The sequence below is a fragment of the Capsicum annuum genome, chromosome 5 (genome assembly GCF_002878395.1).
Source record: "Capsicum annuum cultivar UCD-10X-F1 chromosome 5, UCD10Xv1.1, whole genome shotgun sequence".
Classification (NCBI taxonomy): Eukaryota; Viridiplantae; Streptophyta; class Magnoliopsida; order Solanales; family Solanaceae; genus Capsicum; species Capsicum annuum.
Genome location: NC_061115.1, coordinates 20,364,930 through 20,382,510, shown reverse-complemented (window position 1 = coordinate 20,382,510; position 17,581 = coordinate 20,364,930). Strand labels below are relative to the sequence as shown.

At 30.4% G+C, this 17,581-nt stretch overlaps 1 protein-coding gene across 1 annotated transcript; it reads left to right on the top strand.

Annotated features, from left to right (window-relative positions):
* The first annotated feature begins 761 nt into the window (after positions 1-761).
* Positions 762-15,734, top strand: LOC124885184 (putative UPF0481 protein At3g02645). The gene is made up of 3 exons (XM_047412602.1): positions 762-899; positions 1,754-1,851; positions 14,080-15,734. Exons 2-3 carry the CDS (start codon positions 1,777-1,779, stop codon positions 15,538-15,540), a joined length of 1,536 nt encoding a protein of 511 aa, XP_047268558.1. The 5' UTR covers positions 762-899; positions 1,754-1,776; the 3' UTR covers positions 15,541-15,734.
* The last annotated feature ends 1,847 nt before the right edge of the window (positions 15,735-17,581 follow it).

Below are 17,581 nucleotides of genomic sequence, written 5' to 3'. Positions count from 1 at the left end.
CATGATCTTATGTTAAGATGGAAAAAGGAGCACTTTAAAAGGTTTGAAAATTCTCCATTCGAGCATTTTTTAAAGATGTAATAGCTTAAAGTGCCGTTTAATCCCGAAAATTTATGAAATTTGAATGATTATAAAGTGCACTTTTTGATGATTTGTATGAAATTTGTATGTGTGCCAGTTTAGTCCCGAAAATGTATCCTATGAATGTTAACAATTAACATACCGTTAACACCAATCAATTTAAACACTTAAACGACCACAATTTTTTTTCTGCAAAAAGACCTTAACAATTAACATACCGTTAACATTCCATCTTCCTCCATACATAAGAAGAAGCGAATGTACCCTTTCACTGTTCATTAGTTTGATCAACTTCAAACATATAACTAAAGTTGTTTAAGAAGAATAAACGAAAATTTGATAGAAATTGAAATTTCGTAAGATGAGAACAGAAAGAAGTTGATGGTAAATACGTTTAAGAAGATAATTAATTATATGAAAACTGTTTATTGAGATATTTAAGGTGATGAAGATATCTGACAATAACTGACATCCTTATTTTTGGGATATAAGAATCTTTTTTTCCATATATATAATTGATATTTTTTTAATTAAAAGGGAAAAATATTTTTATTTTTTATTTTTTATAAGATTTACTATAACTTGAAAAAAATGAAAATTACGCTATAAGTTGTAATTTTCTATCTAATGATTGCTATATGCGTTTTATTCCCTTTTACAAACCCGAAAACAACAATTAATGCTTCCCTACACAAAATACTATCTCCAATTATCTGTATTTTTTTTTTTTCTATATATACATACTCCCGTGGCAATGAAAAGTCCAGCAAAAGCAAGAGTTGAATAGGCGTAAAAGAAGAAACAGCCAAACCAAAGAGGTAATTTGCTGCATTTTCTCATTATATGCTAAAAAACACTATTCATTAATTATATTTTTATTTTTTCTTTTATTTAAGTCTTGAAATTCTTAGTCATCGTTATTTTTTCTATTATCATTCTTAAGTCTTGAGATTCTTAGTCGTCGTTATCTTTTCTGTTATCATTGAGTGCTCGAATTTACTGGGCGAATGATGGAGCTAATGTGTTTTTCATTAATTTGATAAGTGTATCCATCCTGGTTATTTGTCGGTCAAATTAGTTTCTTCTTTAGGTAGATTTTGACAAGACATATTGGGTTCTTTTCATTAAGTAACGCTAGTGTGTTATATAGTACTAATTTTCTTTGTAAAACTTACATAAATTTCAATAAGTTCTTCATGATTACTTTCTATTCTTACTTTTTTACTAAATTACAATTAATCTCTTAATGTATAATTTTCAGATACATAATTTTGAAGTTAAGATACATAATTTTGAACTTAATAATGTAACGATTAATTACTGAATTTTTGTTCGAATACATAATTAGCATCCAGATACATAATTCTGAACTCGAAATACATAATTTTGATTACTGAGAAACATCTATTATTAAATTAACATAATACATTAACTTGACCAAAGAGATATAGATAATTAAAATTATGTATTCAAAAATTTATGCACTTGTGGATGTATCAATTTACATAATTAATAAAAAGAATAAAAATTTTATATAATTTAGTAAAAATAAGTTGTACTGTTGCATAATTTATTCATTTTCTTTTCATTGCTTTGTCTTTACTTTATAACAACAACACTAATAATACCTACATCTATGAATTGAAATTTAAAAGAATGTGTCTTATTGCAGGAAATAGAATTGAAGAAAGAGGGATGTCACACTCCATTGAGATTATTACCTCAATAGATAATCAAATTCCGCTGCTTCTTCCAACTGAAAAAGATGAGGTCTCTTTACTCTCTCCCTCTCTCAAATATACAAGTAATTAGGTTTTTGTTATGGCTGTCAAGTGGGCTGGGTTGGGCCAACCCGGAACCGGCCCGTGTTATTTAACCAGGTTGAGGGCTGGGCCGGGTCCGGGTTGGGGTCTAAGTGGGCCGGGCCCAACAGTAAAAAAATTAAAATCCACCCTAACCCGATCCACTTAACCCAACCCGGTCAAATACACCAAAATTCGGTCAAATCCGGTTAAAAAATCGGTCAAACCCGGTCAAAAATATATAGAAAAAAAACTTTCTTTCAATATACATTACATATACCCACCTATATACATTATAAATACGTTAAATAATATATATACACTATATATATAGTATATACTACATTAGAATTTAAAAAATATATACACATATACACAATTAGACAATTACTCATATATACGCACCATTCAATGTATATATACTACTACTTATAAAATATACTACAATATATATACACATTACAATATATATAGATATACTTATGTACTAATTCATTAAACATATACGCATGTATACGTTAAATATACTAGATATATACACGTGTATACGCACCATTCAATGTATATATACTAATACTTATAAAATATACTACAATATATATACATTACAATATATATAGATATACTTATATACTAATTTATAAAATATATACACATGTATACGTTAAATATACACTTTTATAGAAGATATATACATGTGTATACACGCCATTTAATGTATATATACTACTACTTATAAAATATACTACAATATAGATACATTAAAATATATATAGATATACTTATATACTAATTTATAAAATATATACACATGTATACATTAAATATACACTTCTATAGAAGATATATACACGTGTATACGTACCATTCAATGTATATATACTACTACTTATAAAATATACTGCATTATATATACATTACAATATATATAGATATACTTATATACTAATTTATAAAACATATACACATGTATACGTTAAATATACACTTCTTTAGAAGATATATGCACAAATATACAAAACATATGCTACTTAATATAATAAATCAACAATATTTGGTAGTAAATTAATAATATATTAGAAGTAAGTTTTTAATTTAAAGTAGAAAACTAGAAATTCAATTTAAAATTTTAAATCGTTAAATGAAAAAATATAAAAAGCAAGGACTAAGGAGTGAATGAATTTGGGAAATTTTATTGATTGCAAAATGATCCAAAATTTATAATTTACATGAATGAAAAATCTACAAATTATGCATCATTTTTTCCAACTCATTCATGTTAATATTAACGGGAACTTGCATAGGATAGTCGAAGTCAACGGGGGCAAAACCATGCATTGGACTTGATTCTGCTGAGTTCTCCCGTAAAGTCATAATTTCTTCAAGTTTCAGCTCGTCGCTCGGCTCCGGTTCCATTCCTTGGTTTCTTCTTTCCGCTCTAATCCAATCTCTGAGGCAAACTAGAACATTCATTGCATTGCTTCCTAATGAGTATTGGTTGTCTCCAAGCTGTTGTCGTCCCTGACTAAAGGCGCTCTCTAATGCAACGGTTGACATTGAAACATTCAAGATATCTCTAGCTAATCTTGAAAGCACAGGATATTGTGTTTCATTACTCCTCCACTAATCCAACGTGTTGATCCGTCGTCTGCGATCCTCTGGTGTCGTCCGAAGATAATATTTCAGCTCTTCCCAATAAGTTGATGTGTAAGTTCTCTCATCAATACTGTTCCAACAATTTAAATCATAAAACGAATCAGAAAAACCACTATGTACCGACCTTTTAGAAGATGATGGCTCTTAGGGAGGATAAGGAGCGGCAGTTGGAGTGATATTTGTAGGTACGGCTAAATCAAATAAATCAGCATAGTGATTATATAATTTTTCTATGTAATCCTTTGCATCAGCCGTAGCCGTCCACAAATCAGGTTGTACTCGTTCAAAATCATGATTAGTATTTATTTCTAAGTTAGTATAAATAAGAATACTAAAGTGGCACATATTATTATATTTCATACACGGATTTAGCATAGCACCAACCAAGTAAATAGGGGGAATCGGGGAAAAATATTTTTTAAATTTAGTAAACATGGTGCCAACAACTTCTTTATAACCTTCTTTATTTTATATTCTTTGAGCAAACCAGAAATATCGGCTATATATGCCAAAATATTATAAACAGTAGGATAATAAGCACCGAAAAATTCAACCGTAGCTACATAAAATTTTTCTAAAAACTTAACAAGATCATTAATTACAACCCAATCAGATTTATGTAGCATGCAATCAGCAGAATCAGTAAATGAACCGCAATGTTGGTTAAAAGCTAGTGTAATAGGAATTCTATATTTATAACAAGTTTTTAAAAATTCATACGTAGAATTTCATCTAGTATCAATTTCCTCAGGCATCAAAATTGGTGTAAGTCCATTTTCTTGACATTTAACTTTAAATTCTCTAATTCTCGACCTACGATTATTTCCTTGAATAAAATCAACGGCAAGACGAATTTTTTCAATATAAAGCTCAAAAAACTCAAAACCATCTTTTACAATTAAATTATATATATGACATGCACACTTAATATGAAAAATTTCAGGCAAGGGCGGAGATAGCGTAGATTTTATTTTTGTTATAGCAGTCTTATTGTTAGAAGCATTACCAAAAACAATACATAAAATTTTATTTTCGATACCATAATATCCGACAATTTTAACAATAGAATTAGCAATAAATTGTCCAGTATGTTTACGATCTTCATCATATAAAAAAACAAGAATATGTTTTTGCATCACGAAATTACTATCCATCCAATGACAAGTAACGGTTAAATAATCATTTTTATTTACAGCACGATCAAGATCAAAAGTTAGGGACAATCTACATTGAATATTTTTTAACAATGTTGATAAATAAAAACAATATTGTGAATGGAGTCTAAAAATATCAGACCGACAAGTAGTTCTAGGAATACCTTTAAACATAGGATTATAAATTGCTTGTATATAACGAATAAAGGCATTAGAAGAAGGAAAACTAAAAGGCAAACAACCCACAACTACCATTTTAGCTATTTCTTCCTGGTCCCTCAATTTATTATACTTCTTCACTACGTGACCGGTTGCTGGGACCATTCTAGTTTGCGTTGGCCCACCAACATCCCCACCACCTTGTGCAATATTTAACTCTCTTTTGTGATCTTCAGCTATATGTCTCATTAACGTACTCGTATCCCCTTGCTTGCCTCCACTTCTATGCTTATATATTTGTTGAAAAATATTGCATTGTACCTCAATATCTGATATACGTTCAAAAAATTGCCATGCAACACTAGTTCTTTTACGAGGTCTTGGGGCACTGGGAGGACGGGGAGGGAGATTAACCGATTCAGATCTAACGTTAGCATCTCCTACTGCGGGTGTCTCAGCAATATTTTCATTATCTTCGTCTAAATTAACCGCATCTACTTCATTTTCTTCTTTTATACCGTAATTTTTCTGAGCTTCTACATAATCCATATCGTGAGCACCTACACCTATTTCTTCCTCAAAAGGTGTACCAAGTGGTACTGGAGGCGAAGGTACACGGGTATATCTACTACTTGAACTACCTCTACCGCTAGTAATTCGCTTTTTACTACCACTACCACTTCCGGGACAAAAAATTTTAACACCTTTAGTAGCGAGGTTTCTTAATTTATCCATAATATAAATTAAATTAAACTAAAAATATTCAAAATACACAAATATAATAAAATTAAATATCAAACAATTAATACGATAAATAAACATTAAACGTAAGAGATGGAACGACAATACCAAATTTTGGAAGTATCCGAAGGTTGCGACTTTAGAAACTTCCGCTGGTACTTTGTAAACGAAAAATTAAAAAATTAAAGTGAACACTTTAAGAAATTAAATATGTTGAATATTTGAGAATTGAGAATTGAGATTTGAGAGAGAATGAGATTTGAGAGAGTGAAAAATTGTGTGAAAAATGATTTGAAGTTGTAGGGTATTTATAGATTTTTTTTGGGATTAAAAAATATTTTTTAAAGTTTTTTTTTTTTTTTTTAATAAATGGACCCAAACTAGCCGTTTGAACCCAAAAACGGCTATATAGCCGTTGGGCCAACGGCTAGTTTGACCTAAAATATATATATATATTTTTTTAAAAAAGGTATCCGGGCCGGGCCGGGCCGGTTAACCGGCAGGCCTGGACCGGGCTTGGTTTGGGCCAGGTTAGCCGGACCCATTTTAAAAAAATAACCGGCCCGGGACCCGAAACCCGAAACCCTAAAGCCCTAGGGTTTACCGAGCCGGATCAAACTGGGCCGGGTTAGTTACAAGGGCCGAATCGGGCCGGGTCGGGCCGCCCACTTGACACCCTTAGTTTTTGTTTCATTAGCACAGTTTTCTTATCAATTATGTTGGGCTCAGTTAGTTCAAAAAATACTCTTATCAGATGTAATATTATTTATTTTAAGTCAAGCTCGTACGATTTTCTCCAAAAACCTCTTATTTAATACCTCTCTTATTTTTGAAGACTTGAAAGAACATAAAAAACAATAGATATTGATTATAAACAAATTTATTTCTCTATGTAATTTGCAATTTCATTCACAAGAGAGACATTGTATAGAAGCAAATTAGGGAATAAGAAAGTAGAATGGTGGTTGGAAGGCCAGGAAGGATTTTCTATTTTTAAAATATAAAAATATACTTACTTTAAAAAACATACAAGTATCATTTGTTAATTTGTCTATTCAACACGCCACTATTTGTTTGATTTTTACTTGCCATGTAGTTTAAAATATATTTCCTCCATTATAATTTGTTTGTTTGATTTTGACTTGACTTGTAGTTTAAGAAAATGAAGAAAACTTTTGAATCCTTGTGATCTTCTATCTCGTGCTAAGCCCAGACCCAAACTACATTAACATTTATATTTATAATTTTTTCTACTTTTTACAACTCTTGTTTTTTTTTTGTTTTTGTAACGTTATAGGATTAGTTGAAAGCAGTTCGATATTTCTCAATATTTTTAAAATGTTAAATCATATATCGGTTTTCATTTCTTGAGCCCTATTTCTTTTTTTGTTTGTTTAAAAAAGAATATTTCTTTTCCTTTTTTCAGACTCTTTTAATTTATGTTTTCATATGACATGTTTAAAATCACGAGATTAAAGGATATTTTGATTTTTTTGGTATATATCTTTAGTTTAAGATTACGAAATTCAAATTTTTTTTTGCAAAATCAGACAAACAAGTGAAAATGATGGAGGTAAAAGTTTTTGTAAGTTAAAAAATAATATTTTTCGTAGAGTATATTTTAGACTTTCTTTTAATTTTCAAATAAATGCATGCACTAAAGCTGTTCATCTTTTTATTTTACTAAATTCTTTTGAATTAAAGTTTGTAGCAACCTAAGATGATTGTTGTCGTATGTTAAATTATCTTCATTATCTTTTTCTCAATTAAACTTATTGACTAACTTATTTTATTTTTAAGAAATAAAGTATTTAAGTAATATAAAAATATTTGATGTTACAAATTATTATATGATTACGTCAATAAAATTAATTTATAAATAAAGATAACAATTAAATTAAAAAGTAGAAAGTTTGATTTAGTAAAATACTTAGATGTTTCTTTAATGGTTGAAATCTTACAAGATTATTAAAACTTCAATTATGGATAAAATATATTTTAAAAAGCTGGGCGTTCTTTCTTAATATTTTTTTCATATAAAAGAACCTATCAAATTTTTTTAATCAAATTATTAATTTAATAGAATAAATAGATCTCGTATGGTGTCACTATCACTTTTTCTATAATCATTAATTTTTGTATAACATTTTAAATATCAATATAATTATTTAATTAAATTTAAAAAATGAGTAAGATCTTCTAAGGTCTTTAAAATTTAATTTAGGATACAATGGGCATAATAAATTCACTTGAGGCCTACAACAATCGGGCGTTCTCCATTATATATTGTAGTAAAGTAATGTGAATTACTATATATTTCAGGATTATTGCTGTTGACAAAAACTTTACAATAAAATAAATACAAGTAACATATATTTATTTATCAAATTAGTGACTAAACATCATTCTATATAATGCAAAAGATAAAGAGGTGGATATGTGTGTGCGTGTGTTGGGCCGGGGGGGTGGGGGGGAGGAAATCAAATTAAGGTATCGTAAAATATCTCAAGAATATTTTACGAAATAATCTATATCTATAATCTATAATCTATACCTATAATCTATAATCTATAATATATTAAAAGTGTGAAGGATCTTAAAAATGTTGTTTGAACTTTTTGCGCTTCATAAGAGTTTAAAATTAATTAAACATATTTATGGTAAAAAAATTTCTTATTGAAAATCATCAGAATTAATGATAACTAATATTTTTTCCATTAGTTTAAGAATTCTAAATCAACTAAATTTGATTTTAAGAAGATTTGAAAAATCTAGAAATAAATATAAAAATATTGGAATAAGAAAAATTTAAGAATAATCTAAAAATAAATATAAAAATGTTAGAATAAGAAAAAAACTAGAAATAAATATACAAACGTTAGAATGAGTACGTAATAAGAGTGACATCAATGATTTTGTAAAGATTTGACTTTAAAAATAAGAAAAAAATAAATATAGAAAAAAAGAAATATAACTGTATCACAAATGTGGTTCAAATTGATGCATCTCTCTTAGCATCTGAAAGCAAAGGAAAGAGGTACGCAAAAGTGATGATGTAATATATATATATATATATATATATATATATATATATATATATATATATATATACTATTATATTAAAGTGTGAATGATCTTTGAAAAGTGATTTAAACTTTTAGATTTCATTAAAAATCTCTTAAAGGTATAAAATCATTTAAATTTTAAATAATTAAATGTTAGACGTGCGAGACACGTGCGGCTAAACTAGTTAGTTAAAAACACATGTCAAGGATAATATAAACAAAGGAGGCAAAGTAAATTAATATGAAATAGTAAGTTAAAAGCACATATTAAAGAGTAAATTTAGAAGAAAAGCCTTTGAAGTAAGTGATAAGCATCAGTTGCATTCTAACTAAAAGTGACAAAATATACTTAGATTAGCATTAGTTGAAATTCAACTAACTAAGTACTATCAAATCTGTTGATTCTCCCTTATTACATATAATATATAATATATAGAATATTGTTATAAAACAATAAAGAACAAGAAGAAGAGTAGAGATAATAGAGAGAGTGATTCTTATTTCTTCTCTTGAGGGATGAGAGATTATATTGATTCTTGATTGAGAATATAGTGAACAAAACCCCTCTATTTATAGGGTAAAATACTCCTAGTTTCTAACTAAAAGATAGATACTTCAAATCCTGATAGATATTAACTAGATCTTATTATAGATCTTATTAGATCTTGATAGACATTCACTATAATGTAAATGCATTTATAAAACTCCCCCTTGAATGCCTAGATAAATAATGTGTCTCGTTAAAACCTTACTAGAAAAAACTCAGTGGAGAAAAAATCTAGTGAAGAAAGAAAAGTACACATATCTCTAACAATACGTATATAGGCTACCTCATTAAAAACCTTATAAGGAAAATCCAGTGAGACAAAACCTCTTAAGGGAAAAAGAGTACAGTGCATATTAACTCCCCCTAATGAGTACATCCTTGAGCCTTTGTATCCTGATCTTGTGCACCATCTTCTTGAAAATTGCAATTGGAGGAGACTTGGTGAATAAATCAGCCACATTGTCACTTGAATAAATCTGTTGCACGTTAATATCACCATTATTTTGTAGCTCATGTATGTAGAAAAGTTTTGATGAAGTGTGCTTCGTTCTATCTCCTTTTATGAATCCTCCATTAAGATGTGCTATGCATGCTACATTATTTCTGTATAAAACTATGAGTACATTGCCACATTTCAAACCACATGTTTCTCGAATGACATGTATCATGGATCTCAACCATACACATTCTCGGCTAGCTTCATGAATAGCTATTATCTAATCATGATTCGATGAAGTGGCTAGATAGACTACTTTGTATATCTCCAAGATATGACAGTACCCCCACACATGAACACATAGTCTACTTGAGACCGAGCTTTATGCGGGTCAAATAAGTACCCAACATCAGTATGATCAATATGATCGGGAATACAATCTTTAGAATAAAATAAACTCATGTATTTTATCCCATTTTGATGTCTCCTAATAGGAGCAGAATTGACTGAAAAGACTATATCAAGCCTTGTAGTATTTGCAAGATACACTAGTGCACCACTTGCACTAGGATATGGCAATCTATTGCTTTTGAAAACTCTCAAAGAGTTTCAATAATTTTCAAGCTATAAACTTATACAATATAAGGATTCTAAATAAGTTTCCCAGAAACTTTATATGCTTCAAACATTTTGAATCCTTAGAAAGTGTTCATTTAAATTTTGTCATGTGACAATATTCAACATTTCATATATGACATCTTCAAGTGTCTGGACTGCAAATCAAATAAGTTTTACACTTACCAAGATGCATCCTTTCGTGTCACTTGATAAATGTTTCTACGTAAGCATGCTTAAATAAACGTAGAATTTGGATCCTCGTAATCTTTCATAATATTGCGTAAATATTGTATCAAAGATATTGATGATATATCATTTCGAATCGGTTCGGAGTGTGATATAACATTTTGAGAACTCATCACTTCATTATTTTCAAGTACCTGAACCTCTCATAAGGTTTCATGAAGCGTTATGTCGTACGCTCTTCAAGAGCACATTACCTTCTTATTATGATTATTTGCTCCTAATTTTTTAAGGATTATTTCATTTGGAACCAATTAGTCTACGATGCTTCATGCATGAGTAGACTTTGTCTTTTATGAACACAAAATAAGAGCACTTGCAGCTTAAATATGAGATGCATTCGACATTCGACTTGAATTATCTTTTGAATGAGGATCTGCTCATAATTCCTAACATATTTCATGGCTGCTTATAATCTTCCCTTTATGTTAGAAAAACTAACATACATTTTCATATTCTGTGAGGAATCCATCTTTGTGCATCATGTATATTCATTAATCGTATACCGCATATGAACTATTAGATAGAATATTTGGTTTCTGACCTTCAACCAATTAGGAGGAAAGAAATAATCATAATTTATTGGTCTAATGCATACAAGTGCTATTGTACGCAACATATCATATTTCAGACTAACACATGGAGCTTTGTTCTCATTAGTAATGGTTTAGCTATTTATCGAAGGATTTCAATGCCAAACCATCATCATCATGATGAATTATCTTGATTACACAATCTGAAAGTTATACTCTTAACACAATTTTATTGAGCAAGCAACTTTATGAATGTCAAACTGCAGGTTGACAATGAATGTGCATGTGATCATCTTATTGATGCATCTTTTCAATATATCACATGATAGGCGAAAGGGCCTTTCTTCACCTTTTATTCTTTTCAGATTTTGAGGGATCCAATCCCAAAATTAGTTGGTCCAACCAACTTATCATGAGAACAAGCAACACTAAAGTTCATGAAGAATTTTTTAATTCTTGAATATATGTTCAATACTCAGTATGCACATCTTCGAGATATCGCAATCGTTCATGTCAACTTATGAACTTTTAATCTAGTAAACTCCAAGTTTATCATGATATGTGTTTTTTCTTTAGTAACTTTCAAATTTACTATTATATGAATAAATTTCAGATTTACTACTTCAGAAGTAGATTTCAAAAAAATCCATCTCAGTTATTCTGCCTCTTTCGAAGGTGAGTTGTCATATCATCACAATCAAGTACACGTTTATATTAATAAGCTTCACTAAATATTATCACATTGACCCCAGGAAATGAATTTGTGCTTATAATAATCAAAATTCTCATTTCCCAAGAATAGAATATAATCGTGTCTTAAACCTATCAAATTATGATAGCTTATATATCTTATAACCTTTTTCATCATATTGCTACTTCAGGAGCAAATTGACGCATACATATGATGTAGAGAATTTTTCTCTAGCATATCTTATAATCATAATAAACGTGAGAAAATATTATCAGTTTTGATGATTATTATCATATTATTTCTCCACGCTTATATTCGTGCATTCAATTACTTGTCTTCTTTCAACAATGAAGCAAGTTGTCAACTTTCAGATTTATGCTACCATATTCACTTCATGGAATAGAGCATATTAATGGGATATGTTTCATGACCTTTTATTAAACACCCATTATTTTGCCTTAACCATCATAATATCATCAATATAGTGTATTGAGATTCAGACTCAACATCTTATCCATATAAAGGCGTCTTAGGCATGAATCGATGAGACTTGAACCCAACATATTATCATCCTTTTGATAATTTTGTTCTTGAGGAATAAATGTAAAACATAAATGGTTCCAAACAAATTATTTTTCCTCATATCCAACAAATTCAATAATAATTATACCATTAGTAGCAAATACATATACAACAACAACAAACCCAGTGTATTCCCACCTAGTGGGGTCTGGGGGGGGGGTAAGATGTACGCAGTCCATACCTCTACCTCTGAAGAAGTAGAAAGGTTGTTTCCGATAGACCCCCGACTCAAGACACGAGATACCACACAAACACATAGTAAAGCACAGCACAAGATTACAAAACATAAATACGGCACCCATAAGTAATACAAAACAGAGGAAAGCACACAGATTTATAATAAAAACATGGAACACGGACTCCTAACAAGAAAAAACCCCCACCAAGTAATTCCCTACAGTAGCGACTCAAACTGGCCCTAGTCCTTTGCCCTAATTCGCGTCCTCCAGACCTTCCTATCTAGGGTCATGTCCTGGGTGAGCTGTAACTGCTCCATGTCCCGCCTAATCACCTCACCCCAGTACTTCTTCGGCCTACCCCTACCTCGCCTAAAACCATCCAACGCTAGCCTCTCATACCTACGGACCGGGGTATCTATGCCCCTCCTCTTCACATGTCTGAACCATCTCAATCGGGCTTCCCGCATCTTGCACTCCACTCGAGTCACACCAACCTTCTCCCGGATGGTCTCATTCCGAACTCTATCCCCTCTAGTCAGCCCACACATCCAGCGCAACATCCGCATTTCTGCCACCCTCATCTTTTGGATGTGGGAGTTCTTAACTGGCCAACACTCCGCTCCATACAACATGGCCGGCCGGACTACCGCCCTGTAGAATTTGCCTTTAAGCTTGGGCGGCACCTTCTTATCAAATTGTTAGACAGTACATACACATGTACTAGTGATAATAGGGCTACATATAAATTTATCAAAAAAATAAAATAAAATTGCGTATCTTTGTCCAGAATTGTGATAATCATTATAAAGACAATTATTTTTGGTCAAATGCTACTTCAAAATAAGATGACAAGATAGTTACTGTCGTCAGCTTATTAGAAAATTAAAGAATCACGAATTTGTTTTACCGAATTTGACGAGTTGCCCATTTGTTTTGCTGAGTTAATGCTTAATTGAGAGCACTCGTTCTGATAACGTGTTATGAAACAATAAAGAACAAGAAGAAGAGTAGAAAGAATAGAGAGTGTGTTATGAAACAATAAACAACAAGAAGAGTAGAGAGAATAGAGAGAGCGATTCTTATTTCTTCTCTTAAGGTATGAGAGATCATATTTATTCTTGATTGATTGAGAATACAATGAACAAAACTCCTCTATTTATAGGTAAAATACTCCTAATTTCTGACTAAAAGACAGATACTTCAAATACTGATAGATATCAACTAGATCTTATTATAGATCTTATTAGATCTTGATATACGTTCACTATAATGTAAACACATTTATAACAAATATATCTAAATATTTTTTAATTTTATGATCTTAAACATGTTACGTGAAAAACTAAAATTAAAAAATTGTAAAAAAAAAATAAAAAAATTAAACCAGGTAAAAAAAACAAATAAATTCAAAACAGGAGGATTACATTTTTAACTTTGGTGGACATTTTTTTATCACATAACACTACCGTTCGATTTTGATTGATGTAACATAGGATCCGATGGAAAGTAACCAAAATGTAAACAAAATAATGAGGTATTAAAAGAATAAACAAAATAAACGTTTTAAACTTTTTTACTCTTTTCCATCACAGATAGAAGAAGGGAGGAAAGTGCATTATTTAATTGAGGTAAAGAAAACAAATGGTCAAGATCTATTAGGGTCGCAAACAAAGAAATCTATAAATCAGAGTTTTGATGAAAAATTTGAGGATGTGAATAACTCTTCTATTAAATCATGTACGATATTCAAAGTAAATGTGGGGCTACGTGAATCAAATCCAGATGCTTATACACCAAAGATGGTCTCTATTGGTCCTTACCATAGGAAAAATCCTCAACTTCGTTCAATGGAAAAGTACAAACTATTATACCTACAAAAATTTCTTGAGCGGCGAGAGGAGCTTGATGTGGAAAGTTGCATCAATCAATTGAAGGAATTGAAGGAGGAAGCACTAAAGTGTTATGATGATATAGAAGACCTCAATAATGATCAATTCTTGCAAATGTTGTTGCTTGATGGTTGTTTTGTGGTTGAGTTTATTCGAGAGCTACATGAAGAGTATCCCCAAGAAGAAGAAGATCTAGAGGATCCCCAAGGAGATAAAACTATTGTCACTACTAATGTTGCTTGCATATTAGATCAAGTGACACGAGACTTGATGTTACTAGAAAATCAACTTCCTTTCTTTGTACTCAACAAGCTTCATGATATGACAAAGCATGATAAGGAATTACCATTCGCAATAATGGCCAAATGTTGCTTTGCTATTAACTTGCCAAAAACGACTCCTGCAGCGCTTCTAGAGATACATAACAATGCTAATGCAGGAAATATCAAACATTTACTTCATCTAATACACATGTCATGGCAAGGGAATCCCAACACAGATCCAACATATTCCTGTAAAATCTTATGTTGCAATCCTTTGCAAATAATTAGGTCAAAAGAGAAGAAGAATGATAAGGTCAATAAGGTCGTCATGCCAAATGCAACAGAGCTTTCTGAAGCTGGGCTTAGCTTCAAAAGCTTCGGAAATATATATAGATCCTTTGACGAAGATGATATTGGAGATACAAAGTTATTTGATATAAAGTACGAGAATGGACTGTTGAAAATCCCTTGTCTTAGAGTATATGATAGTACTGAATCCAATCTGAGAAATCTCATTGCTTTTGAGCAACTATCTGATGTGCATCATAAATATTTCAGTGATTTTGCGACTTTCATGGATCATCTTATTGAGTCGGACAAAGATGTGAATTTGCTTCGTCAGAAAGGAATCATAGATAACAGGTTAGGAGAGGACAAAGAAGTGACTAGAATCTTCAACAAAATTGGAAAAGGGGTCAGCACTTCAGACGGCTTCTTTATCAATGAAGAATACAGAAAGATAATTCAACATTGTGAAAAAACCTCGAAGAGAATGATGGCAAGTTTGGTGCGGAATTATTTTAGCAGTCCTTGGGTAGGAGCTTCAACTCTGGCAGCCATCGTTCTCCTCATACTCACAGCTATACAAACTGTTCTAGCTTTCACAGGAGGAGTTAAATAAGTAATAATTGTGTTAATTATATATAAGATAGGTTGTTTGAATGTCTAGTGTCTCCTCATAAATCCATGCATGTAATTGCATGTGTGTTAGATGAGTTTTTCATCTATTCTATTTTAACCCCCTTTGTATTTGGTTTTGTTGTTAAGTGCTAATAATTGGTCTATTTCAAAGTATCTATTAGTCTTTTGGCGTCATTTATTGTGTTCATCCTTCTTTTCAAAATAAGATTCGATTATACATTGGTCTGAATTTAACCAAAAAAAACAAATAAAATTGAATGTGAGTTGCAAATCATTTTTTCACTCAAAAAACTTCAACATTTATTTCAAAGTTAAATATATGTCCAAATACATATTTTAAACTTCTTTATACTAACTTCTTTTAGAAAAACGCCATATACTTTATATATCAAATTAAGCCTATTCTAAATAATTTCACTATGAGATTATTTAATTCAAAGTATAATTAAAGTATGTGGGAGTAAGAAACCAAATTTGTTTGAGAGAATTAAGCACACCAATAATTGAAAGTTGAAGAGAAGTACATCAACGATTGCTGGAAGAAGAGCAATATTAACTGAAGAACAGAGAGCAATGCTCCAACAAAAAAAAATAAAAAATTAAAGAAAACGTTCGTATCCAAACAAGAAAAAAATGGAAGGCTCGAGAGAAGTGCACCAAAACTGTTAGGGTTTTAGCCCTGATTTTCTTATTATATTTAAGTTTTATTTTTTCTTAGAAGAAAAATAAAAGTTACCATAATTACTTTTACTTTTCCTAAAAGAAAAAAATATAATTCTTTTTCATATTTGGCTAACCTCTTTCTTGGAGGAAATGTTTTGGACATCTATAAATAGAAGATCCCCTTCTCATACCATAACACAATAGCATCCACAATGTAGTCCTTAAAAGAGTCTTGTTTAGGGAAGACTTCCCATTATTTTCATGTTTTTTAATAATATTAGTTTTTAATATGTAGGCCAATTGGCCAAACTATATTCAATAATATGTTTTTAGTATATTTTTATTTATCATCTGAATTATCACCGTCTTGATTTGCAAACTTTAAGCTTCCGCATGATGCCCTCTCGATTTCAAACCCAACAAAAACAACAAGAAAAATAGCGTACAGAGAAACAATACAATGGAAAGGATGTAAATGTTTTGAAAGGAAATTATATCTTTAACCATGCAAATGCATGCATTAAAAACCTTTGCATTGCTCATACTATAATTTGCCATATATTAGTATTAAAAGTTGTTTTAAGAAATAATGCACATGATTTATTTTTATTTTTCTTCAATTTTTTTTTTACATAAAACTCCTTGTCAAATTAAGATTTTTATTTTTGGTAGGAAATTGATTAATTATTTTTGTTATTTTTGGTAGCAAATAGGTTGTTTTTTTAATGGTAAGTTTAACATAATTTAGTAATAGTGACTATTTATGTTAGGAGTTGATGATCAATAATATACGCCGCTTCACCAGAAAAGAAAAAAAACTCTGCATCTTCTCTTACTTTAACTCCATCTTTGTTTGAACTGCTAGTTTTTTGGATATCTAGAGTTATTTTTCTTGAGAGACTAGTGAGTGAAGAGATAGATTCTAAAAATAGTTTTTCACGAATGGCTCCACTTATTTTTTATGGTGAAAATTATCAATTATGAGCTATGATCATGAAAACTTACTTAGAGGCTCTTGATCTTTGAAAAACTGTGCAAGAGGAATATGAAATTAATCCGCTGCCAAATAATTCCACCATAGCCCAAATCAAGAACCATAAGGAAAAAAAAATCACGAAGTCTAAGGCAAAGCAACTATGTTTGCTTCTGTTTCAATAATTATTGTTATAAATACTATGTCTCTTACATCACCAAAAAAAATTTAAATTATCTGAAGAAAGAATATGTTGGAGATGAAAGAATCCAAGGAATGTAAGTACTGAATTTAATAAGAGAGTTAAAAAAAAATTGTGTATGTTCTTTTTTTTTTAAAAAAAAAAACTTTCCATCCACCACAGTATTGTACTGGATGTGCTCCC